Source organism: Myotis myotis, unplaced genomic scaffold (assembly GCF_014108235.1).
Source record: "Myotis myotis isolate mMyoMyo1 unplaced genomic scaffold, mMyoMyo1.p scaffold_m19_p_5, whole genome shotgun sequence".
Taxonomy (NCBI): domain Eukaryota; kingdom Metazoa; phylum Chordata; class Mammalia; order Chiroptera; family Vespertilionidae; genus Myotis; species Myotis myotis.
Genome location: NW_023416357.1, coordinates 74371838 through 74396134, shown reverse-complemented (window position 1 = coordinate 74396134; position 24297 = coordinate 74371838). Strand labels below are relative to the sequence as shown.

General features: G+C 44.0%; 1 protein-coding gene across 2 annotated transcripts; it reads left to right on the top strand.

The window, feature by feature from the left end:
- The first annotated feature begins 10320 nt into the window (after positions 1-10320).
- PPIC (peptidylprolyl isomerase C) lies at positions 10321-22677 on the top strand. Of its 2 annotated transcripts, XM_036310381.1 has the most exons (5): positions 10323-10539; positions 15594-15707; positions 16181-16274; positions 18617-18801; positions 22026-22677. In XM_036310381.1, the coding sequence occupies exons 1-5, from the start codon at positions 10414-10416 to the stop codon at positions 22152-22154; spliced, it is 648 nt and encodes a 215-aa protein (XP_036166274.1). In that variant the 5' UTR covers positions 10323-10413; the 3' UTR covers positions 22155-22677. The 2 variants fall into 2 exon arrangements, with proteins under 2 accessions (XP_036166275.1, XP_036166274.1); XM_036310382.1 differs by lacking the exon at positions 15594-15707 and having other exon boundaries at positions 10321-10539.
- The last annotated feature ends 1620 nt before the right edge of the window (positions 22678-24297 follow it).

Here is a 24297-nt window from a genome sequence, read left to right as displayed (position 1 = left end):
TCAGCAGCACTAAGGATGTCCGACTGCAGCTTAGGCCTGCTCCCCGCTGGCAAGTGGACATCCCCCGAGGGCTGCCGGGCTGCCAGAGGGATGTCTGACTGCCAGCTTGGGCCCGATCCCCTAGGGAGCGGGCCTAAGCCAGCAGGTGGACATCATCCGAGGGATCCCAGACTGCAAGAGGTCATAGACCAGGCTGAGGGACCCCCCACTCCAGTGCACAAAAATTTGTGCACTGGACCTCTAGTACTTATATAAAAATCCACCTTAATCAGCTAAAGTAACCTATCAGGTAAAACCATGAGGAAATGAGCAGAGCTTCTGAATTGCAAAAGGAAAAAGTGGTTGAAAAAAGGAGGGGAGAGAAAAAAAATTTCATTCATGTGCATGATGTTGTAAGTTTTAACTTCAAACAGAGAAAACAGAAATAACTACCAAAAAAAAGGTAAGCATTGACTAAATCTTTCTTACATGGTAACTAAGCAAGAAGGGGAGAAAAAAATCCATAAAGAAACTAACATTATATGTGTAGCAATAAAAGTTGAAAACAATCAATTACTAATACTTTATTGAGCATTTGATATGAACAAATCCTGATTGTTATGTATTTTATGTAAAATAATCAAGTCTGTAATATTTTAGATGCATGCTAATCTGTAGATTTCTGTAGACAGCTGGAATCTACTGCAATAGTCATGCAGTGAGCACACATGTCTTCTCATGTGGACAAATGGAAGATAGTCATTCAAAGCAATGGCTTTCTCCGTGCCTGCTTATTGAAGAAGTAGGAATTAAAATGTTGAAAGTGCATTTCCTCTTGGATCTTTCTCTCCTCTAAGTTTCAAAAAAAAACCTGCTAAAGAATCAGTATCAGAACTAAGGCCACAGGGCATGGCAAATGGCATTTCAGAATTAGCTAGAAGAATTTGGGTAAGAGGAAAGAGTTTGTGAAAAATCTTATGTCCAATAGATTGTTCTTAATCCCTTTAAATAAAAGTATATTCATTGTATTGTATGGGCCAAGAGGATAAAGGGGAAGCCCTGAGGAATGCTCAAAGCTTGGGCATTCTCCCTTCATGGAGGGGCAGCTGGTGCCAGGCATGATGCAAAGTGATCCCTCTCTCATGGCCAACTGCCTGGGCTTGTCCCAAGGTGGATGCCATGGGGATTGAGTTTGGCTCAATGCACCACCTAGACAAGCCAGCTGTTTTGCAACAGTACCCTCTCTCCCCCCTGAGGCTTACTACCCTCCAAGAACCCCCACCCACCCATCAATCAAAGAAAGGCCTGATCCTTGTCAGTGCTGGACAGGGTTTGCCTCATCAGACGCAATAACAACTTGGGTTTGCTTTTGTTTCTTCCTATTGGCTCCACTTTATCTTGCTAACAAAGATAACTAATGTAACAGTTGAAATGAAAACCTTATTGAGATACATTGACTGACGGTGACAAATCACTTCTGATTCATTTTACATCTCTAACCAAAATATATTCATGATCTGGCAGTAGCTTATTCAGTGTGAAAGGTATTTCATTCTTAAGGTGAGAGATCCAAAGAAGAATCTCTTAAAAATCCCTCTGGTGCCTGGGTAGGAGATGCCATTTCCTCGTGCCACGGGGGAAAGGTTACCGATTACATTTTAAGACACGTCCCGTATTTGTGCCACTAAGGCTAGTGCATGCAAGCCTGTGCTAGGGGCTAGGGTTCTGCCCAAAGTCTCCCTCACTCGGTCAAATGCTGTCATGAAACTCGATTTGGACCTGAGATCCTGGCTTTCCTTCTCCAACAAACTTGATCTTGCTCTTCAGATGTGAGTTCTCATGCTCATTTTGCTAAGACCTGAGGTCTCTGCGGGTTAACGTTGTTGCTGGCTCAGCCTACCCCTGATGAAGCAGGTGTTCTATGGCCTCATTCCTATTCTCCCCAGTGTGACCTCTGAATTTCCACTCTTACAATGATGCTGGCAGGTGGACACTGGAATCAAAGGGAAATGCCCGTACAGCTACTCATAGGGAAGTGAGGCTACTATGTTCCAATGTGCTTTGTTTGTAGGAGCCACTCCTGTGGTTGGGGGTGCGGTATCGCCTGGTATTGATCAGGTTTTTTGCTTGCAGACAGGGGAATCCATGTCAGCTAGTTTAAGCAAGAGGGGTGTTTATTAAAAGATAGTAGGTACTTTATAGAACTTCTGAAAAGGTTAGGATTGGTCTTGGTTGTTACTCGGCCAATTTCAAAGCAGCCAGGAGAAATGGCAACCACTCCATTGGACTGTTGCAGTGAAACGTCCCTGCCATCTGCCATCTGCCACACCCTGGACACCAGGGACAGACTCCAAAGTTCCCAGCTGAGCTGCAGCAGGAAATCCAGGTGCCTCACGCATTGCACGCGGCAGGTCTGAGCTGTCTCTGAGAGACGCTGCTCACATTTGTCTTCTCTGGCCCCTGATCTCAAGCAGCATGTATTCTTGGTGAAAGCGAGGTCACATGCAGAGACTAGTACAAAAGAGTCTTGGGGAATGTAGTTCTAAAATACCAGTTTCTAGAACTACAAGAAAGAAAAGTCGAGGCGAGTTAGAAAGGATGTTCAGTGAGGCATTTGACAATATTTTCCATACCCGGAAGGGACTGGGAATTCCCCACATCACTCGGCTGGGGTGAAGAAGTTCCCACCGTTGGGCTTAGGCTCTAGGAGTCTAGACAGGAGGGTGTTTCTAGATGGTGGAGGGAAAACAGTGTCTGGCCAGGGAGGCAGGGTGGGAGTTAGATAAGGAGCTAATGCAGCAGGAAATCCACTGGAATGGGTTGCTACTGAGGGCTCCTCATAGCCACATCTAGGAGGCACCAGGCATGACTCTGAGGAGTGTACTTATGAACAGGGCAGACTCTGGAGCCAATACACTGGGCTTGAATCTTAGTTCCACCTGCTTAGCTGTGTGGTTTTGAGTTTGGGGTGTGTGTGTGTGTGTGTGTGTGTGTGTGTGTGTGTGTATGGTCTTTTGATCCATGCCAGGGTGGTGATAGTGGTAAAAGAGGGAGAAGCAGCCCTTCCTATCTGAGATGTTCTCTCTACTACCCACTTTGGGAGACTGGACTATTCTATCCTTAAGAAAGAGAACAGCTTTCATTACAGGAGTCTCTCCCCGCACGAGGAACAATGGAACATTGCAGAGGAATTGCAAAGGATTCCCTTAAGGAAATAAGCTCCTATATCATTATTACAAACTAAAAGAATGTGACAGGATGGATCAGGTATCTATTGCTGCATTACGGATCACCCCAAAAGCTTAGGCTCTTCAAACAGCAACTGCTGGCCTTGCCTTCACCCACTGACTGCTGTAAGAAGCTGGCTGGCTGGCTGGGCCGGAGGTCTAAGCTGTCCTCACTCACACGCAGGCTGTGGTGCCTGATTCTGGCCCACGTGGCCTCTCAGTCTCCTGTAGGCTAGACCCCTATGTGGCCTCTCTCTCGGAGCTCTGACAGGTAAAGGCAGTGCTAGGAGCCAGTTGAGCCCAAGGTTTAGGAACTCAAACCACCTCAGTTCCACCACAGTCTGTTGTCAAAGCAGCCAAGGCCAGCCCAAATTCAAACGGTGAAGAAATGAGCACCACCTCTGGATAAAATGAAGGGCAAAGTCACTTTACAAAAGAGAGTGCACACTGGGATGGAGGGAGGGGGTTGTGGTCATGAAACAATTTATCATACACAGGTAAATGCAGGACTGATATAATTAAGCATTCAGAGATTATATAGAAAATACACACTCAATACCCATCTTCTTAACAAGGCAAACACAACCATCATAATGACTAATAATTTCCCACTGTTGTGTTTTTTTTTAGTTCAGAAAAAGTATTTTTGCAATAACTACGGCTTAAGGCAGTCATTTTAGTAACCTCTTGATGGAATTAATAACCTTCTTGGTATTTTTTCAACGGTAGCTTAAAAGTTATCCACTTATGACAAAATATCACCTTTACAAAGCCCCTTCAAACCACAAGAGTCTAGAATTCCAAGATTCACATCAAGCCTTATAGGACTTTTACTGGGTCCTGTTATTGAAAACATAGTTTTCAAGTTTCTCTGGCATGCTCCTCATTGAGTGGAAACCTTAGGCTTAGAGGCTTTTCAGAATCATTCAAATCATCATATGATGTGTCCTTGGTAGAAAGAGAGGGGAAAAATCCCCCTTCTCCCCTATTTAAAAACTTCCATCTGGGCTTATGCTTGAAAACGGGCCAAGTGTGGCCAGCACTGCTGGGCAGTCCTTTGCTGGCAGCCTGGGGCACGGACCAGCTGTGATGCTGGGGGAGGGATTGCTGCTGGTGACATAGCCAGCGCCCCCCCCCCTCCGCCGCTGCACTCCCCCACCCCCCCCACCCCCAATCTGTGGAGTTATTTCACTTCTCTAGGTCTCAACATTCTTATCTGTTAGTGAGAGGCTGGATTAAAGCCCTTGCTATGCTGATATCAACAGATTCTAGAGGCAGGGGCGATGGGCCAGGCATTTCTGCCCAGCCCTCTGCCACATTCCTGGGGCCTGGCAGTAGCAGCACAGAGGAGGTGTGCCCAGGTGAGCAAGGCGCTGGTGTGGCCCTGAAAACAGGCCAGGGACTCAGAGTGCAGCCTGAGACCCCAGTGAGTCTCCAGGCCCCGCCCCGCCTGGCTGGGATTCTTTTCCTTCTACCCGCTACCTTTGCAAATTCAGTGTTTGGTTGTTACATTTGAAAACTACTGTTTGGGATTTACAAGTTTTGAAAATCTTTTCTTTTGAACAATTTTGTTGTTGCTACATGAGAGACAAGTTTAATGCTTTTTCATTTCTATAACTCATCTTACATCTTCCAAAAATATGTCTTAAATTCATAACTTACATATCATCATAAAAGAGCATTCTGTTAATTGAATTCAATGAAAAAAATAAAATACAAAGTTAGATGAGCAGAATAACCAAACGGCTGAAAGGAAAAACACCAAAATATTAGCGGCATTTACTGTAGGGAATGAGGACTTTGAAATTTTTTCCCCCTTATTTTCCTGAATTTTAACCTTTTTACTAAAATAAATACATACAGGAAAAATTAATTTGCTAAAAACTATTTGTCATAATAGGCCCATACTTAGAACTACATGTTTAAGAAACAATTAAGAATTTGGTTTTCCCTCCTAAAATAATGCAATAGCTTGTTTGTACAGGTTGACATGAAAGCAGTGGCTTGCAGTTTACCTTACATTTGACTTTAATTTTATAGCCCCATGACAGTGAATGCAGGTTATATTTATAATAGCAGTGTCTTTTCTCTCTATGTTAATCTGCCACTCTAGTGCCCCAACAATCTCAACCTGAAAGCTCAGTGGCCTTTAGACTTAGCTTTAAAGAGGAAAAACAAGCAAGCAAGCAAGCGAACAACCAAATACGAGCAAACAAACAAAAAAACACAAGAAAAGAAGGAATGTTTTCTGTAACAATTTCACATATGTGCTATCGGCTTTCTTTCCTAAGCAGTGCTGTGACCAGAATTCCTAGGAGCGACTGGCTTATCAGCTGATGGAGAAAAGATATTCAAGGAGAAATCCACACAGACCCTGTTAGCCCGTGGCCAGCACCCAGCGCACAAAATGATAAGAATGCCAATGTTTAAAAGACCCGGAACTTTCTGAAACAGAGTCACACATGGACTTTGTCAAGCTGATGTTTTAATGAGGAGATAGATGCCACCAGTCGACTTGGCCAACTTTTTTTTTTTTTTTTGCGGGTGTGTGTGTGTGTGTGTGTGTGTGTTTATTTGTGAGGATGCTAATTATATCTCAAGTTGCAGCCAAGAAAAAATTGCCCTCTAGACTACCAGCAACTGGACTCAGAATTGGATGTTTTTGTAAAAACAGTAATGCTGGAAGTCTTTTAATGTCACTTAAAAATACTAACAATTTGAAATTTCCCAAATTTCCAATTTTTAAAAAAAAAAAAATCTTTCAGGCAATTTCTGTAACCAAGAATGCAAATGTCAGAGAAGTATTTAAAGTGGAATGTTTCTCTTCTACAGGAGTAGGGTTTCCTTAAACACAATGAGAAGTCCTTACCAATAAGTGAGAATCAATTTGCATTTCACCCTTTAAATTAAGTATAATATATGGCATGATTCAGTCCCACAAAACATGATTTGAAGTAGATAAACATGCTCCTAGTAACTTCACACATGTTTGACTTTGGATTTATTATTCCAACTGTCTCTGGTGAGGGCATTTCATATGCTGATAAATCTCTTTAGTTTCTTTTTGTGTTTTAGTGCTGCATGCCGATGGAGTCCATAACTGTTAGATAACACACATCTATCAGCAAAGGCTTAGAAACAAACATTTACACCAAGACTGTTTAAAACTTGGCAGTGTTGGTGAATAGTAAATAACAGTGACAAGGAGAGAACATGAAAATACAGATAAATTTAATAACATATTGTCTCCAAAGAATTTTTTTTTTAAAGTTGCCTGACCTGTTAAGGTAGACACATCCACACTCAGATTGATGCAGTGTGAAGTAGGAAGCATCAGGGGCTTGTAGAGCCAGTCTCCCTTGCATAAATAGATTTTCCCTAATTTTTGGAGTATAATCAATGTTTAAGCAATCTCCTATTTCACTGTACAAGAATCATTCACTTACTTGCCATTTCTCATCACTTCCCAATTATCATACTCAAACCTACCTATGCTTCCACATCCCCTAAATTAACTATTTTGACCACTCATTTTGTTAACTGTAAAATTTCCATCGTACTTGAATTTCATAGAAGCATGTATGTTAAAATTTCAGATGAATTTTCACTCCTCAGTTTTACCTGTTTCTAACAATACCTACCACACGGGTGTAAAGAGAATATTGTATGCAAGGTACTATGTCCCTTGTAGGAACTCAAGGTTAGATTTCCCTTCTGGAATCTTTCTCAGCAAGCTGAGTCTCCCATGCCATACTCTCAGGCCATTGATTTAGATGCAACAAATGTTACTGTATGTAGCTTCAACATTTTTCTTGTACACTTCCTACCAAATAGGGCCACATTCACAGATCTTGAGGTTTAGGACTTCAATATATTTTGGGGGGGGGACAAAATTTAATCCACAAAACAACGACTCCCACTATTGTCACTTCCTTTTGTACTAAAGGTCCTAACCAATGCAATAAGACAAGCAAAAGAAATAAAAGGTATAAAGATTAGAAAGGAAGAAATAGAACTCGTTATTCATGGAAGATATAGTTGGCTATGCAGAACATCCTAAATAATGAACAGATAAATCCTTAGAATAAGATTTTAACAAAGTTTATCTATTCAAGATTAAATATAAAATTAATTTTACTATAATAGCAACAGACAGTAAAATAAATGTTTAAAAAAAGAATAATTTATAAAAGCATAAAAAACAAACACCTTGAAATCAATCTAATGAAATATGTGCAAGACCTCTAGGCAGGCAACTATAAAATTTTTGAGAAATTAAAGAAGACCCAAGTAAATGGAGGAATATTTCATGTTCATAAATTGGAAGACTCAATCAATATCACAAATACACTATCTTTCAAAAAATAACCTATAGATATAATGCACTCAAAATCAAAATCTCAGTTTATGGAAAGTAACAAGCTGATTCTTAAGTTTGTACAGGAAGTCAAGAACAGCCAAGAACCTGTTGAACAAAGTGAGAGGACCTGTGTCATTAAATATAAAGAGTTATTATATGCCCTGGCTCAGTTAGAGCGTCAGCCTGCAGACTGAAAGGTCCTGGGTTAGTTTTGGTCAAGGGCAACTGCCAGGATTGTGGGCTCAATCCCCAGTAGGAGGTGTTCAAGAGCAGCCAATCAGTGGTTCTCTCTCATCATTGATGTTTCTATCTCTCTCTCCCTCTCCCTTCCTCTCTGAAATAAATAAAAATATACTTAAAAAAATAAATAAATATAAAGAGTTATTATAAAGCTATTTCATTAAGACAATGTGGTATTGGCACAGATAGACAACTGAGTCAGTGATACAAAATAGAGGGCCCACAGACCCACACATGTATGGACACTTGTTCCACAAAAGAAGTAGCATTACAGAGCAGTGAGGAAAGAAGCTTGTGCTGGGACAACTGGATATTCATATGGGGGAAAATTGATGCACCAAAAGAGTTATCAAAAAAAACAACAACACACACACACACACACACACACACAAATAACACACACTAAACTGAATTTCACAAACATAAATTTGAGCAAACGATTCCATTCATATAAAGTTAAAACTAAACCATAGTGTAGTAAGTCACGATTGTGGTTAATTTTGGGAGAAGAAAGTGTTAGTAATTGGGAGGGGGTACAAGAGAAGTTTCTAAAGAGCTGACAAATATTTCATTTCTTAAGTGGGGTTCTACTTTGTATTTGTGATAACTCACTGGTATGTACATTTATATTTTGTGCATTTTCATTTATTTTTTTTATTAATCTTCCCAATTAAAACACATTAAGTTAGTTAGACATTTACATTCATTCAACAAACACTTATCTAGAAATCACTATACATCAGGCATTTTACTAAATCTCAGCCATCAAGAGGAATAAACACAGGTGTGCTCCCTGCTCTTGGAGCTATTATTGAACTCTCATAGGAGACAGACAAAACCAATTACAATAATGAAAAAGGTAAATACATATAGTCGCTCAGAGGGATAAGTGCTCAGACACCTTTGCTACAAAAGGGGGGGGGCCCTTCCTTTGTTGGGGTTTGAGGTGATGAAGATAGACCTTAGATCCTTCACTAGATTGAATTATCAAAATAATTCAGAAGTGTTCTATCTACCCCTCAAACGTTGAGGTTACTCCTTTTGTATAGAATAGTTCCAATGTAATTTTAGATCGACTCTTAGTTACACATAGGAATCCTATCTGCTTACCTTAGGAAAATCTTGGCTTGAGAGTCATGACACCAGCTCCTAAGAAAGCCAAGAGAATACTATTACTAATTTGTAGTTAATTTTGGAGCTATTATTCTAAAAAAATAAAAAATTCTTTTGAAGTCCTAATTCAAAATGCATTGGGGGTTTTTAATCCTCATCCAAAGGATATATTTTCATTGATTTTTAGAGATACCGGAAGGGAGGGAGAGAGAAACGTCCATTGGCTGTCTCTCCTAGGCAGCCGACAGGGAATTTAACCAGCAACCTTTTGGTATATGGGAGGGAGGATGTTCCAACCAAATGAGCCACCTGGCCAGGGCAAAAAAGCATTGTTTTAAAATAACGTTTTCTTGATTATAAAATTCTTACTTGAGCCCTGGCTGGTTAGCTCAGTTGATTATAGCATTCTCCTCATACACCAAGATAAATGTTCGACCCCTGGTCAGGGCACATACAAGAAGCAATCTATGAATGCATAAATAAGTGCAACAAGTCGATGTCTCTCTCTCCCTCTCTCAAATCAATCAATCAATAAAATTTAAAAATACTTACTTGATTACAAAATACTTAATCTGGGAAACCAGAAAATTATAAGGAAAACAAAAATCCACAACTCTATCACCATAGCTACAGTAAATGTTTTGGTGCATTTCTTTCCATTTAAAAAAATTCCTTTATTTTCAGAGTTGAGATCAGAATTTCTTTGCGATTTTTGCATTTCCCATGTCATTACATAATCCTCCTAAATATTATTCTTAAATTAGTAAAAGTTGCATCCCCCAGTTGAATCACCTCAAGGAGAGGTCATTCAGCATGTGTAATCGAGTTAACCACCTAGGGGTCCCCAAGTTCGGAGAGCGTCCCAAACTTGGCTAAAGGCTCTGAGACCACATCGGAACCTGGCAGCGAGGCGGGGTCTACTCCCAAGGCAGCCGAGGTCACAGACCCGGACTAGTTTGCAGAGTCCTCCCCCCGCCCCCCTCCCCTTCCCATCCCCTCACCTCCCCACCCTCCCACCCCCCGCCCCTCTGCGGCGCGCAAATTGCCGCGCGGACCCTAGCCAGGAGCGTCCTCGCCTTTCCTTTGGGTTTAACGTGCGCCTACGCGGTAAGTTCCTGGAGATGCCGCAGCGCACCCCTCGGCTCTTGAACTCCAGCCGCGCCTGGCGCTCCCTCTCCGGGGCCCCGCGCCCAGCACAGCCGCCCGGGCTCGCTCCCGGCCCACGGACCTGCGCTCCCGCCGCACCCTCTGCAGGGAGCCCGCGCGAGTCTCTAGTTCAGCCGTGGGCCAAACTTGGGAGGAGCGCGCCCGGGATTCCGGTGCTGTCCGGACCGCCCCATCCCTATCCTTCTCTCCCCGCCGCCTCCACCCCCCGCCCCCCGCCCCCCATCCGGGATCGCGCAAGCGCAGCCGGCCGGGAGTCCCGCCGCCGCCGGTCCCGAGCCTGCAGAAGCGCCCGAGCTGCCGCCGCCGCCGCCGCCGCCGCCGTTCGCCATGGGTTCAGGTCCCCGGCTGCTGCCGCCTCTGGGGCTCTGCCTGTGGCTTTGCGTGCTTGTGCTTTCTGCGGGGGCCTCGGGGTCCTCGGGCGTCCGCAAGCGAGGCCCCACGGTGACGGCCAAGGTGACCGAGTGGAGGACGCACGTCCCCGCCTGTCGGGCAGAGGGATGGGGAGCTTTGGGGACCGGGATCCCTGTGTCGGGTAGCGGGGGGTGGGGGCGGTGGACAGAGGATGGGCGGCTGCGCCAGGCTGGTGCGAGGGGATCGCCCGCGCCGCGGTGGTGGAAGTGCTCGTGGGGGGGGGGGGGCACTTTCCCGGATGACTTCTTGGGGGGCGAAGGCCCGAGCCCTAGCCCGCCCCCGCCGCCGTTTGTTTGAACTTGACCTCCCAGGTCGGGGGTCCGAGGTGGCCAGCTCAGGGGTTAGGAGAAACTTCCGGAACCGGTGGGCCCTCTCTCCAGGAAGGGGACGGCCCAGGCACTTCCTTCGGCGTGGCGGGGACTTGGGAACTGAAGCGGGAGGAGTGCGGGGGGGACGGGAGGGGGAGACGTGCTCCGAGCTCAGCGGTAGCCTGGGGCGCCCGCCGGCGATGTCACCCAGCAGGGAGAGCCCAGCACAGCCCCTGCGCGGGTGTGGGTGGTGTGCGGGCAGGAGTTACCACCCGTGCTCGAGGGAGCCTGCCTCCTCCATATGGGAGCTTGGTCCTCCCCTGGGAGAGAGAGGTGCGCCCGTAGACTTCAGCGGCTGGGGTGGTGCTGGCGGCATAGGCAGCACCGGTGTCAGTGAGGCCGGCCTTTTTGTCTTGATTGCAGGGGGGGCGGGATCTGCCAAATCTGCCATAGACTGCCCTCGTGGCTTCAGTTTTTTTCCAGCAGTTACCCAAGGTTAGAAGATAATGGCAGGGTGCAGGGCGCAGGGAGAGACAGGCCGAGGGGTGGGGAGGGGATGCTTGGGCTGTTAATTACTACTGCTAGAAAAACTACTGCTAGAAAAACGGGGCGGTAGTCTCTTGGAATCTGGAGGAAGGGGCCGCTCACAAAGTTTTAACAACCAGCCCTGTGTTCCACCGTGGACATGGTACTGTGGAACTCGTAGAACCCTTAAATCTACCGCAGACCCCACCTGAGAGGGGGCGAGGGGGTACCAAAGGGGCTGGAAGGGGGAAGTTCAGCCCCGCATTTGATGTACCCTGAGTGAACCAATAGGCCTTGGGGGTGGGGGCTGTCTGAGATAAACTTAGCCTGATTGTTTTCTGCGCAAATTCTCCCCCCAGCCCCTTGATCTTTTGGGCTTATCTAGTTTTGGGAAGTGGCTTGTGCAGGCCACAGAGCTGAAGCAGGGGATGGCGGCTCTTTCAGTCTGCAAATATATTTGGGCCTATTAGGATACAGTGATAAACATAAAACTCATGAAGTTATGAAATGATGAAGGAAATAAACCCCAGTATAGATTGGGTGACATTTAAAAATACCTGAAGGATAAGAAACCCAGCCTGGCAAAGAAAGATAGGGAGGCAAACTTAGTGCCTGTGCAAAGGCCTCCTGACAGGAAAGCCACCCTCCCATCAAGAGGCTGGATTGCCTGGGAAGTGTGGCTTCAGGGCAGGGCTGAGAGGGGCGTGGCTCCAGGTGAGGTTGGGGCTAAGCAGCAGCAAGATCCTGCAGGGCCTCAGAGGTCACAGTTAGGAGTGTGGGTTTTGAGGCAATTCGTCTTATAATTTGAGGTCTTATTCTAAGTGCAGATAGAGCTGCCGAAGGGTTTTAAGCACAGGTTTGACAGGGTCTCATATGTGCTTTTAAACCATTACTGTGGTGGCTCAGTCTCCGGAGAGTGAGCTGGGAGGGCATGCTGGGCTCCATGCCAGAGTCCAGATGGTGGTGGCTGGGATTAGGGCGGAAATGGGAGAAATGGGGAGCAAGGAGGGACTTGATATAGATTCTGGAGGTATCACAAGACTTGCTGACAGTTTAGATAGGGGGGGAAGGGGAAGGGATTAGGATTGCCAGATAAAATACAAGAGGCCCAGTTAGATGTGAATTTCAGATAAACAGGAATTTCTTGGTGTGAGGGTGTCACCTGCAATATTTGGGAGCAAGCTTCCCCTGGGAAGTTGGAAACCTACCAATGCAGAGCCTATCCCAGAGTAAGTCAGTCACCACCTCTGGGGGTGCCTGGGTTGGGAAACTCGAGAGGAGGGAGGGATAGAGGAGAGGAGGAAGCTGTGGCTGCAGGAGGGGAGCTTGGAGCATCTCAGCCCCTGTTTAAGGTGCTGTCACTGAGGAAGTGTCCAGGTGTTCTATTCTAGGATTGCGTAGGCCAGTCTTCTTCAGGTTCCACTCTGTTGAATTCATTACACTTTCAGTGAACTTTTTAAAGCAACAAGATCTCCTGGAAAATGGAGACATTAAAAATGATTTCTCTGAGTGGGGAAAGGAGATTAATTGGCCACTGCTCCACTGTTTTCTTTTCCCTGGCAATCTTTTGCTTTTCCTCTGATTTCTAAAAACAGGAATCTGCAAATGAGGTGTGTGGTGCTGTCCGCCTGCAGGGCCCTTTACTGGCCCTCACCTTGTCCCTGAATCCTGCTGTCAGGCCACTGCCTCAGTTTCCTGCCCAGCCAAAGAGGCTCAGGTGGGGGCTCTAGCTCATTGGCCTCAAAATCGACTGAAGTGGCCCCTGCATTTTCCAGCAGAGCCAAGGCTTCTGTATAGCCAGGCACCCAGAGTGTAGAAAGTCATGCCGCCCCCTTTGCAGCTGTACTCTTCACAGCGTGCTGGCGCTTTCTACCTTGTGGCGTGGCCGTGAGACTAAGGCTGGGTGATCTTGATCTTGGGCGGGTTCTCTGATGTCTCAGGCTCTGGCTCCTCCTCTGTAAAATGGAGATGGAGATAATATCTGCTCATGAAAGTTTTGCATCCTGGATGTGACAGAGCAGGTACAGTGATTAGCCCTGGTGTGTGCTCCTGATCCAAGAGCTCAGTTGTTAGAGTTGCTGGTGTTATTAACCCCCCTGCAGCAATGCAGGCCTGAAGAATCGTCTGTGTTACAGATGAGGACCACGAGCTCACAGCCAGTTAGTGGTGGAGCTGGGTTTTGTTGACATCACAGCTCACTTTGCTGTGGAGATGGAAGAGGATGAACCCTACAGGGGTTTGGGTCAGGCTACCTAAGTGCCTATTCACTCTTCCCTCACCTCGCTCCACCTCCAGTGCCCCATAATTTTCAAATCACTTTCAAGGGCAGCTTCGAGGGAAAACAAGAAGTGACTGAAATGCCCACCCCTAAAGTGCAACATGGGATCCAAGTACCAACTCCAGGAAGCCTGCCCTGGTCCCCTCGGATAATCAGCACCTGTAACCCTATTTTATCTGTACTCGTCTTCTGATAAAACTCGATTTCCCATTATACTAAAGCTACTGGTATATGCGCTTTCTGTTCTGTGGGACTGGAAGCTCCATTTCCATTAGAGTGTAAGACAGTAAGGCTGAGTGCAAGACAATAAGATTTTTACTGAGTTAGGCTGGATGAAAAGCACTTCTCAGGCTCCCCAGATGTTGTTTTCTTTACTTTCTAAACATTCATGGGCTTTATTTGCTCCGCTTTATTTTAAAAGTCTGGCAGGCTTTTCTAGTATCTTATACAGTACTTCTTTAAAATTATGTCCCTGATTCTTTTCCCGGTGCTACTTTGTTATAGCCCCTTAAAGAATCTACTCCTTGGCTTGGAAATCCCTTTGTAGAGACAAGCTCTACAGGACCAGGCTCATGTGTGGGTTAGCGCAGCCTCATTGCATTGCTCTCCTCTACATCATTGCCTCCGCTCAAGGTCTTCCATGTATTCTTACAGTTATACTGGATAAATACTAACACTGTTTACTGCTTTGCCATGTGAAAATTGTAAAACACCACATGGAACACTAAATATCACATCACTCCCAGCAGACGAGCTGATGTATTGGCAGAAGCTCTTATCTTGAACTGAAGGTGGACAGTCTTTACTTCATGATTTTTCTCAACTGTAAGACACCCTTTTTCTTTGACAACCCTTCTTATATTTTTTAAAGCCATCTCTTGAATGTCTTTTTTCCACATCCATTCAAACATTAAATTGGTTCATATAATCTAAACTCGCTAATAGAATGCCCTTCGACTCCATGGCCTTTTCAAGTGTTCTGTCTCAGAATCATCTTCACACAGTGATTTGTGAAGCAAAATAGATATAATTTCATTTCAGATGACAAGGTTCTTTTTAAAGTCCAAGAGAACCTTTAAAGTTTATCTGCAAAAAGAGCGACTCACACTTACCTCTGGATATGTGTTTTTTTCTGTCCTAAAACGTTGGGACAGTAAAAGAACACGTTACTTGTGTAACATGACGAGGTATGTCAATCTTGTGGCCGGTGGGCCACTAAACGAGGCATGCGGCCCGCCGGCCGCGAGTTTGATATGCTTGGGAAAGGTTTCGTCAGGACCTGAGTGTAACTTTTGCTGTACTTTGGGTGAGGCTGGGGACCTGGTGCCTTACTGAGCTTGGGGTAGGGTTAGGGTTAGGGTTAGGGTTAGGGTTAGGGTTAGGGTTAGGGAGTGAGTGGCAGGCCTTTGGGAGGACTGCATGCGATTTGATCATCTTTTGCAGTCCCCTTGGCTGCAGATGTCTATGGAGAACTCACTGGGAAAGTAGCAGTGTTTGAAGTTCCAAAAACTAAATCTGGATGGCTAGCCTATTCATCTCCTCACCAATTTTTCTTCTTCTGCCAAGATGAGAGAGCGTTACCTTTCAGAAGAGAAAGTTTCCACTCTAACCTTCACCCACAAACTGGGAAACAGGAAGTAGCAGCAGTGCTTCTCTGGGTGTGTGGGGAAGTGGAATTCTTGAAGACTTTACTGGCCGACTCTGACAGTATTGAGTCAAACGTGAAACCCAGTACCTACCACAGTGTCTGGCCCTTAGGTGGTGCTCAATAAATGGTTGTTGAATGAATATGTACGAGCAAAGTGCACTCAAAACATGGGAATAGAGTTCTTTTAACGTATGTCATGCTCCTTCATGACCCCTCTGTAAAATACTGGTGGGCACGGCTTTCGTATGTGGATCAATTCACAGATTTTCATTTTCACTTACCTTGTATACGTGGCGTTTCCACGTAACCTCCTGCTCTGCCTTTCAACCACACACAGGTTTTCTTGGATGTGAGGATCGGAGACAAACATGTTGGCAGGATAGTGATTGGCCTCTTTGGGAAAGTTGTGCCCAAGACGGTGGACAATTTTGTCGCTTTGGCCACAGGGGAGGTATGTCTCAGCTTATTTCTTTTGTGCACAAATTGGATCTTCCTTCTCTTAAGTCAAGATAAAGATGTCTTCTGGGAAAAAAGTATTTAATTCGTAGGTCAGGTGGACCTGAGACATCTTGCAATATTTTACTTCATTTTTGTATAAAACCTGTATTCTTCAGGCCCTCGGTGTCCTTAAAACACTGAGGCTTCTAGAAATTGAGGGGAAACAGTCATCAAGTGAAAATGCAGATTGCTCTTTTTTTAGTAATTCACATTAGTACTTTACTTCCATGGTTTGCTTGTTTACTTATATTTATTAATTTGATCAGTTAATGATAATTTCTAACAGTGAATTATTGCAGAGGGCTAATCAAGTTCTGTAGGGATTTTGTATAATTTTCTCGTTTTGTTATTTTCAGAAAACACTGGGGTTTATCTTTCAGTATGGGTTATATCTACTTATATATTCAATTGACATAATCTCTTTAGAAAGGATATGGATATAAAGGAAGCAAATTTCATCGTGTCATCAAAGATTTCATGATTCAAGGAGGAGACTTCACCAATGGGGATGGCACTGGCGGTAAACTGTCTTTTGTATTTTTCCTTTTCCACTTAACAAACTGAAACCTAAAATTAAGCCAGTATATTCACCCAGTATATTGAGTTCTAAGATTTAAGGAACAAAGTCATAAAGACCACCAAATGAATTCTTTAGGAAGGATAAAGTTTTTGGGGCCAAATGTTGGTAGATATGAATGAGCAAGGCCTTCTAATTTTAAATAGTATTACTTTGGTGTTCATTATCTCCCCATAGCGGAAATATGTTCATTAGTAGACTATTTAGCAGTTATTAAAATGCTACTGGTCTGTAGCAGTACAGAAAGCTGTCTGCCACAGGAAGGGAAGGCAGAATATACCACTGTGCTTATGGGGGTAGCAGCTCGCTACAAATTGGATGTTGGTGGAGGAAGACTGGGGGCATCATTTTAGAAGGACGAGATTGGCATTTAGACGGCAGGATTACAGGTGAATTTATCCCCTTCTCTCAAAATTCTTTCATTTCATTGTCAGCTTTTTTAATAATAAAAAAATTAATAGATGAGTTGTCAAAATTATAATATAAATTAATTTTTATAAATAAAGTTAGAGTTCTATAAAATACAACTAATTAAATGTATAGACTTTCAAATCTCCCTGACCATGGTTTCTGATGGAGGATTCCAGCTACCCAGCTCCCTGGACTATTTTCCTTCAGAAATGTAGTGAGTTCCCTTCCTGAATACATGTGGTACATGTAACCATACAGAATTTAAATTTATTTAAGACTTTTAATGATCAAATGCCAGTTTTGGTCGATATTAAATTGCTAACTTTTTCAAGAAACCTAGGCCATTTTCCAGCACTATTTGCTAATTGTATGTTTATTGCAATGGTTTATTTATAACAAAATGCCTACCATTACACGTTTGGATTTGCCAGGCACTTCAGGAAGATTATCATTAGCCCTTGCAAAAATGCTGCAGGCTGCAGGGAAATAGCATGGAGCAGGTAACTTGGGTAAATGGGGTTGGTGAGGATGCGCAGGGAAGGGATCCCAGCTGCTGTGGAGCTGGTTCTCACTGGAAAAGCCTGCAGCTCAAGGATCAACAACCCCCTTCCCCTCCCCACACCATCCCCTCCTGGACTGACATCCCACTATCCTCCCGTTGGGCACAGCAGCAATGGTGACTGAGCTTTACTGTGTCTCCTTTTCTACATTTTTCTTTCTCGCTGTCCGTGTGTGTGTGTGTGTGTGTGTGTGTGTGTGTGCGCGCGCGCGCGCAGGTGCAAGTGTGTGCATACATGAGTTGAGTTAAAATTCTCTGAGTTTTGGAGATAGGACCTTGTGGATCACTTAATTCAGCCTAAACTCCTCTGTGGGCAGAGCTTTCCTGCCAGGTCACCTCATATGTCACTGACCAACCAGCTTGCCTTTGATATCCACTTCTCGTCCTAACTAAGCCAGGATTTTAGGGCTGGCAGTGGATGGATAGGGAGCCCTGCAGAAGGGGAGAGGGTGAGCATGACAGGCACTCACGGTGTTGGAGGAGGGAGCATATATTTCTCATGGTCTATGCCTTTGTTTTATGGGGAAAATGTGTTCTGCTCTACCTGCTGCTTTGCTAGAACTCCAGCCCATCTGCCTGCTTTTGGTCTTTCTGTTCAGGTTGGGTCACTGGGTGTTCCCTATCACCATCACCCTCTGTATTTTGACGAGCCTGACGTCATTGTGCCTAATGACTTCCAGGCTGGCTGCTCTTGCTCTTAGTGTGGAGGCAGCAAAGAGCACCTGCTTTAGAATCAGAAAGCCAGGTGCTCAAGTTCTGTTCTGCTGTTTTCAAGTTTTGTAGCCTGGGTTTCTCATTGCAAACCAGGATTGAGAATACCTATTCTATAGGTTGTTTTGAGAATTAGCTAAGAGTATTGAGTGCTTAGTGTACCCTGGTTGGATGCTGAGGTAGGAGTGACCCGGAGAGGTACCCTGGACCTCAGGACAGAGATTGAGCCATGAAATGGCTCATCCACCTTTCAGTCTGGCTTTACTATTACATCTTGCCCTTCAATTACTTCTCATGTGACAGTGAAATCACTGAACTAGTTGGTCAGGGTTTGGCCCTTGGGTTGAGGCCAGAGGGTATGCTGCCATCCTGTGTCAAATTTAAGGCTTTTGTGTATGTTGGTTTCAGTCCCCAGTGCCCTGCTTCCTTAAGGAGTTACTTTATGCTCCCTTTCATTTCTCCTTATCTTTTACCATCTTTTCCCCATTTCCCACTCTTATTGGGTCCTATTTACCAATTCTGCTAAAACCTTATGTTTCCCTTTGAAGAACTGACTTTCATATAACATCTGTTGAATCTCCTCTTTCTTGTTCTGTCTCACCAGGTATAAGCATTTACGGTGAGACATTTCCAGATGAGAACTTCAAACTGAAGCATTATGGCATTGGGTGGGTCAGCATGGCCAATGCCGGGCCTGATACCAATGGCTCTCAGTTCTTCATCACCTTGACCAAGCCCTCCTGGTTGGACGGCAAACATGTGGTATTTGGAAAAGTCATCGATGGCATGGTAACTTGATATATTATTTTTCTCACTCAAAGCTTTATATTTATAATGAGTATTTTCAATGAGTATTTTAATGGTGCTTGTTAGAGATCCATCATTGTAAGAGGCTGACTGGCCTTTTCAGAGGTGAATAAATTACAAATGGTATGGCATTTTAATTGTTAGGAGCATTGGGGCAGAAGCTGAGGACTTGACATGGAGAAGTTGAGTACTTAAGTTAATATAACTCACTACTTGCTATAAATGGAAACTCTACTTAAGGTAACCAAATAAAACTAGGGCCCTGTGTGTGCATACAACGGAATATTGTTCAGCCGTAAAAAGGAAGGAAATCCTGTCTCATGCTACAACATGGATGAAACTTGAGAATGTTAAGTGAAATAAGCCAGTCATAAAGAGACTGTATGAATCTACTTATATGGGGTGGTATCTAAAGAAGTCAAACACATAGGAACATAAAGTAGAATAGTGGTTGCCAGGGGTGATGGGGAGGAGGAAATGGGGAGTTAATGTTCAATGGGTATACAGTTTCAGTTTTGCAGACGAAAAAGTTCTGGAGATTAGTTGCACTACAATGTGAATATATTTAACAATGTCGAACTTTACTCTTAGGAATGGATAGGATGGTAAATATTACATTATGTGTTTCTTACCACAATAAAAAAACAAACCCTAGTGCCCCATGTGATTCAGTCCAGACATAAGTCACCTTTAGAGACACACAGTATAGCATTCAATATTACTAAAGAGAATTCAAATTTATGCTGCTGACTCAAAAAATACCAAAGGCGTCCAATTCATAATCCATAGGAAGACTTCTTAAAGTCCTCATTCTTTTCCACTTTCAATATTTCTTCTCCTTAACAACTGCCCAAAGTAGCTCTCTCAACTGCTGGCTATTGGAAGGTCTGCCCAACCCAACCCTGGACCTTCCTTGTCTTCTTCCATATTTCATTTTGTTTTGTTTTCCTGTGAGTTCTGCCTCCCTCATCCAAACCTAAATAAACCAATCTCACTCACTGCAACTCTTCCACAACTCCCGCCTGCTATTCTGATTCTACCCAACAGAAAGCCAGGAAGTGAGCTGGCCGACTCAGAAGCTCCTTTACAAGGAAAGGAAGTGCCCAACCTGAGCTGTCAAAGATAGAATTCTCATTAGCAAGTGGGATGAGAGGGGATAGGGCAAATACATATCACTTAATATGTCACTTCACATCCCATCACAATAAAGGGCATGCCTATGTTCTCATGAGCCATAATTGCCCTGAAAATAATATAGTCTTTTCTTTTTTAAATATGTTTTTTATTGAATTTTTAGAGAAAGAGAAAGGAAGAAGGAGAGACGGAGAGAAACATGGATGTGAGAGAGAGACATCCATCAGCTGCCTCCTGCATGCCCCCTACTAGGAATTGAGCCTGAAACCCAGGCATGTGCCCTTACACGAATCGAAACAGTGACCTTTTGGTACATGGGACAATGCTCAGCCACACAGGCCAGAATCCAGTCTTAAATGATAATGAATGTCATCACTCTTCAAGTCTCTGATTGAACTTTGCTTTGAATGAGCTAAACATGGGCATGCATGTGTTAAATGAGTTTGGCTGTTTGACTACTGGGCCTAACCAAGTTCTAAATAGTTTAAATATAAACTGATTTACTCATCCATTCAATGAATGTTTTTTAATGCAACAACATGCTAAGCTGTAAGAAAACTGAAGAGTACAAGTTTTGGGTGGTCTTCTTCTGGTCATGGTTTTTCTTCCAGCCTTCTAGATCTTATGTCTTATTGCTCTAATTGAAGCAACAGTTTCCTTCTATCAGTTGATATGCCTCCTAGGAGACCTGCTGCCTGGTCTTAGAGGAAAATTCCTTAACGTTTTATGGGTTATAAACTTTTTAAAAAACTAATGAGAACTATAGACTTTCTCTCCAGGAAAAAAAAAGTGTGTGTACGTTTCATAGTTTCAGGAAATTGAGGGAATCTCCTGAATTCCATCCTTTGATTCCCAAAGATCATCTGGGTTGTGTTAACAAAGTGACCCAGATGATCTCTAGACCTCACCTCAGAGCTATGGCAGAACCTCCAGAGGTGGGCCCACAAATAAGCATTTTTAAATTGTGGTAAAATATACATAACAGGGGATTTTCCATTTTAACCATTAAATAAGCATTTTTAAAAAAGTACTACAGGTTATTTGGATGTGTAGTCACTGTGTTAGGTACACATGTGTGCGCACACACGGTCTATTTAGAAATACATATTATTAGAAGAATGCTGGCCTTTTATCTTAAAGCGATCTAAGTCAGCCAGAGGTTGGAATGTCCAAGGCACTCAGACACTCTGTTGCTACTTGTGTCTCAGCCGTGTTTGGGAAACACCAGAAGCTGACTCCCCGTCCTTGGCCAGGCCTTTAGTGTGACACGAGGTGGTATGTGGGCCTGTGAAATCTCTAGGGCAGAGAAAGAGGCCTGTGCATCACTGTGGGGTTGGGGTTACATTAGTGTTAGACTCAACTATGTACGGATTAAAGGCTTGGGTCAGGTGTTTTTAAAAAAAATATATTTTTATTGATTTCAGATAGGGAGAGAGAGAGAAAAACATCAATGATAAGAGAATCATTGATTGGCTGCCTCCTGCTCACCCCCTACTGGGTATAGAGCCCACAATCTGCAACATGGACATGTGCCCTGACCAGAAATGGAATCTGCCCTCCTGATTAATGGGTTGATGCTCAACCACTGAGCTACACCAGCCAGGCAATTTGGGTCATTTTGTAAATGGGCAAACCCAAAACAAGCTCCCCTTCTAAATCTGGCCCATTTGATGATGCCTGGACCTATGACAGGTGGAGTTGAAATGGACTCAAACTCCATGTTTACTGTTACTTAGGGTTATAACAAGTGAGTGGGAATATCTTTAATTAGAGGTAGGTGTTTACAAAAATATCTAATTTTTTGTTTTTCAGAAAATAAAATGCTAATAAAAAGAAATGAGGAAATAAATAAATGTGCTCTCTAATCAGTACGGTAGTGGGTCAATTTTATTCTTTAATATATAAATTTCCTGAATAGTCTACGTTTTCCATAGTTAGCTTGTATAGTTTTGTTATCATAGAAAAAAAAAACTTACTTCCCTCTTGGGCTTTTAGACTCGGTGTTGATTTCACTTCTGATTGCCACTCTTGCTGGTCAGAAGTGAACCTCGTGTCCGCTTTTCTCTCACCAGACAGTGGTCCACTCAATAGAACTTCAGGCAACTGATGGGCACGACCGCCCACTCACCGACTGCTCCATCGTCAACAGCGGCAAGATAGACGTGAAAACACCCTTTGTGGTTGAGGTCCCCGACTGGTGATGCAGCTGGCAGGAAACAAGGAACATACTCTATCAGGGTGTGCGTGCGTGTGTACGTGCGTGCGTGCGCGCGTGTCTTTTGATTCTTTAAAGTTACTGTTTTGCTTTGTCTTTCTACTCTCTTCTGTTTTCCACTCCAGATCACAGGAGAGTTATAAAAATCAACCAAAGTTTATTTTGCACGAATTTTGTTAAATCACTTGTTTAGGAACTTTGTACTTAAAAGACATATTTCCCTTCCTTCAATGGTGCTATTTTTAAACTAGAAAACTTGGTATTTGCTATTTTCTTTGGAAGAACACAATCATTATTTTGCTGAATTAACTGTGATCCCCAAGTTAGGTGATACTGAAGATTTATCAGGAAAAGATGGGGACGCGAAGTGTATTGTTTTGTATTTAAACAGAATTCATTTTAGGTAAAGGGAGATTTGATTAGTATAATCTGATATATGTCATAGGAATCTTTACCTGATGCAGGGTGCTTTGATGTTCTCTGTATTAAATACTTTTTATATAGATCAACTCTTTTTGCAAGACTTTATTAAATTAAAAATTCTTTAAAAATTAATGTACAAAAATATACACACTCTAATGTTAATGAACGGATTGGAGAGGGTTCTGTAAATCAGAGTATTAAAATAATGGAATAATTTGGGGTGAGAATGCACAGAAATGATTCCCATACACATTCCAAATACTTGAACTGATTAGTCCCTAATTTTTACTAACTGCAACATTTTCAGAAAGGTCCCTTGAGTCCAGTAGCAACAAAAAGGAATCTTTTTTACTTAAATGAGCTGAGAAAGGAAAATCCTGTTGGGGCCTTATTGTGACACTCCTGGCTGTAATGGCCTGTGCCTGCTCTTGTTCACATGGGAATGCTATCTGTTAGAAAATAGCCTATTGCTTCTTCTCTGGGTCCCATGCAGTGAAGGTCCAAAAAAATTCCATCTCTTGAGCTGCATTCTAAGAAAATGGCTCAATGAGAGATGAGAGGAAATGAGCATTCTAACTGCTGATGGGTTAATCCCCACAGCTCTCTGGAGAAGCCAGGAGGGCAGTGCTGTTCCAGTGGCCAAGGAGGGCCTCCTGCAGGTGGGCACATTCGAGCTGAGGGCTGAGGAAGGAAGAGTAGGTGGTGGGCAGGCCAGACCTGCATTCAGGCCTGCTAGGCAGAGAGGGAAGGGGAAGGGTGAGGATCCCAAGGTTTGAGGGAGTGGGCTCCTTCCAGGGCAGAAGCCAAAGCCAGCATGTTGCATCCTGAGAGGTCAGAGGAGTCAGGCTGAGACTGGGTCATGTCGGGCCTCAGGGCCAGGGTAGTCACAGTGTAATGGGGAGTTACCAGTTTAAGCTGGGGAAGGGCATGATGTGGTCTGCATTGGAGAAAGATTATTTTTACAGGGAGCTGAAGTATGTATCAAGAAACAAAACACTCCTAACCTTTGAAGTCCCAGTCCTGGGAATTTGATTTAGAAAGTGATCTGAAGTTGTGTTGGGTGTCATCCTGTCCCCTGTGTTCCAGGGATGGCCCCCCATTCTATTTGGGGGATCACATCATTCCCTCAAGCATTTCTTGTCGTTGGTGTAGGCCCGTGGTCGGCAAACCGCGGCTCTTTGGTCCTTTGAGTGTGGCCACGAAGTTTCAATCGCACTGTACGTGCGCGCCCGCACGTGGTATTTTGTGGAAGAGCCACACTCAAGGGGCCGCAGTTTGCCGACCACTGGCCTAGGCTGATCCTATGGATAAGTATGTACCTGGCCTGGCCAACTCATTCATTACCTCTTGATACATATATACTGAAGGCTGAATAGAGATGCAGTGTTGGCCCTCATGGTTCCCAGGGAAGGAGACAAGTAATTCACATGTATGCCACATGAATATATAGCAGAGCATCAGGTAGTAATACATCTATGAAGAGAAATGGAGCAGGCAGGAAGGTGGAGAGTGGAGAGGTGATCCCGAAAGTCCCTAAGTGTGGGCTGAAGGATGTGAGTGGGTAGTAAGCTGTGAGGACATGGGGGGCAGAGGGGACCAAGAGCGGTGGCTCTGGGTGAAGGGCAGACTGGCGGGTTTAAGGAACAGCAAAAAGTCCATGGGTAGAGTGCCAGGGTGATGGGAAGTGAGGTGGCAGAGGGAGTAGG

Excerpts from the sequence above, each read along its gene's own strand:
- PPIC (XM_036310381.1), top strand. The coding sequence starts at position 10,414 with ATGGGTTCAGGTCCCCGGCTGCTGCCGCCTCTGGGGCTCTGCCTGTGG. Across the intron at positions 10,540-15,593 it reads GCCCCACGGTGACGGCCAAG|GTTTTCTTGGATGTGAGGAT; the intron begins GTGACCGAGTGG and ends AACCACACACAG. Across the intron at positions 15,708-16,180 it reads TCGCTTTGGCCACAGGGGAG|AAAGGATATGGATATAAAGG; the intron begins GTATGTCTCAGC and ends TAATCTCTTTAG.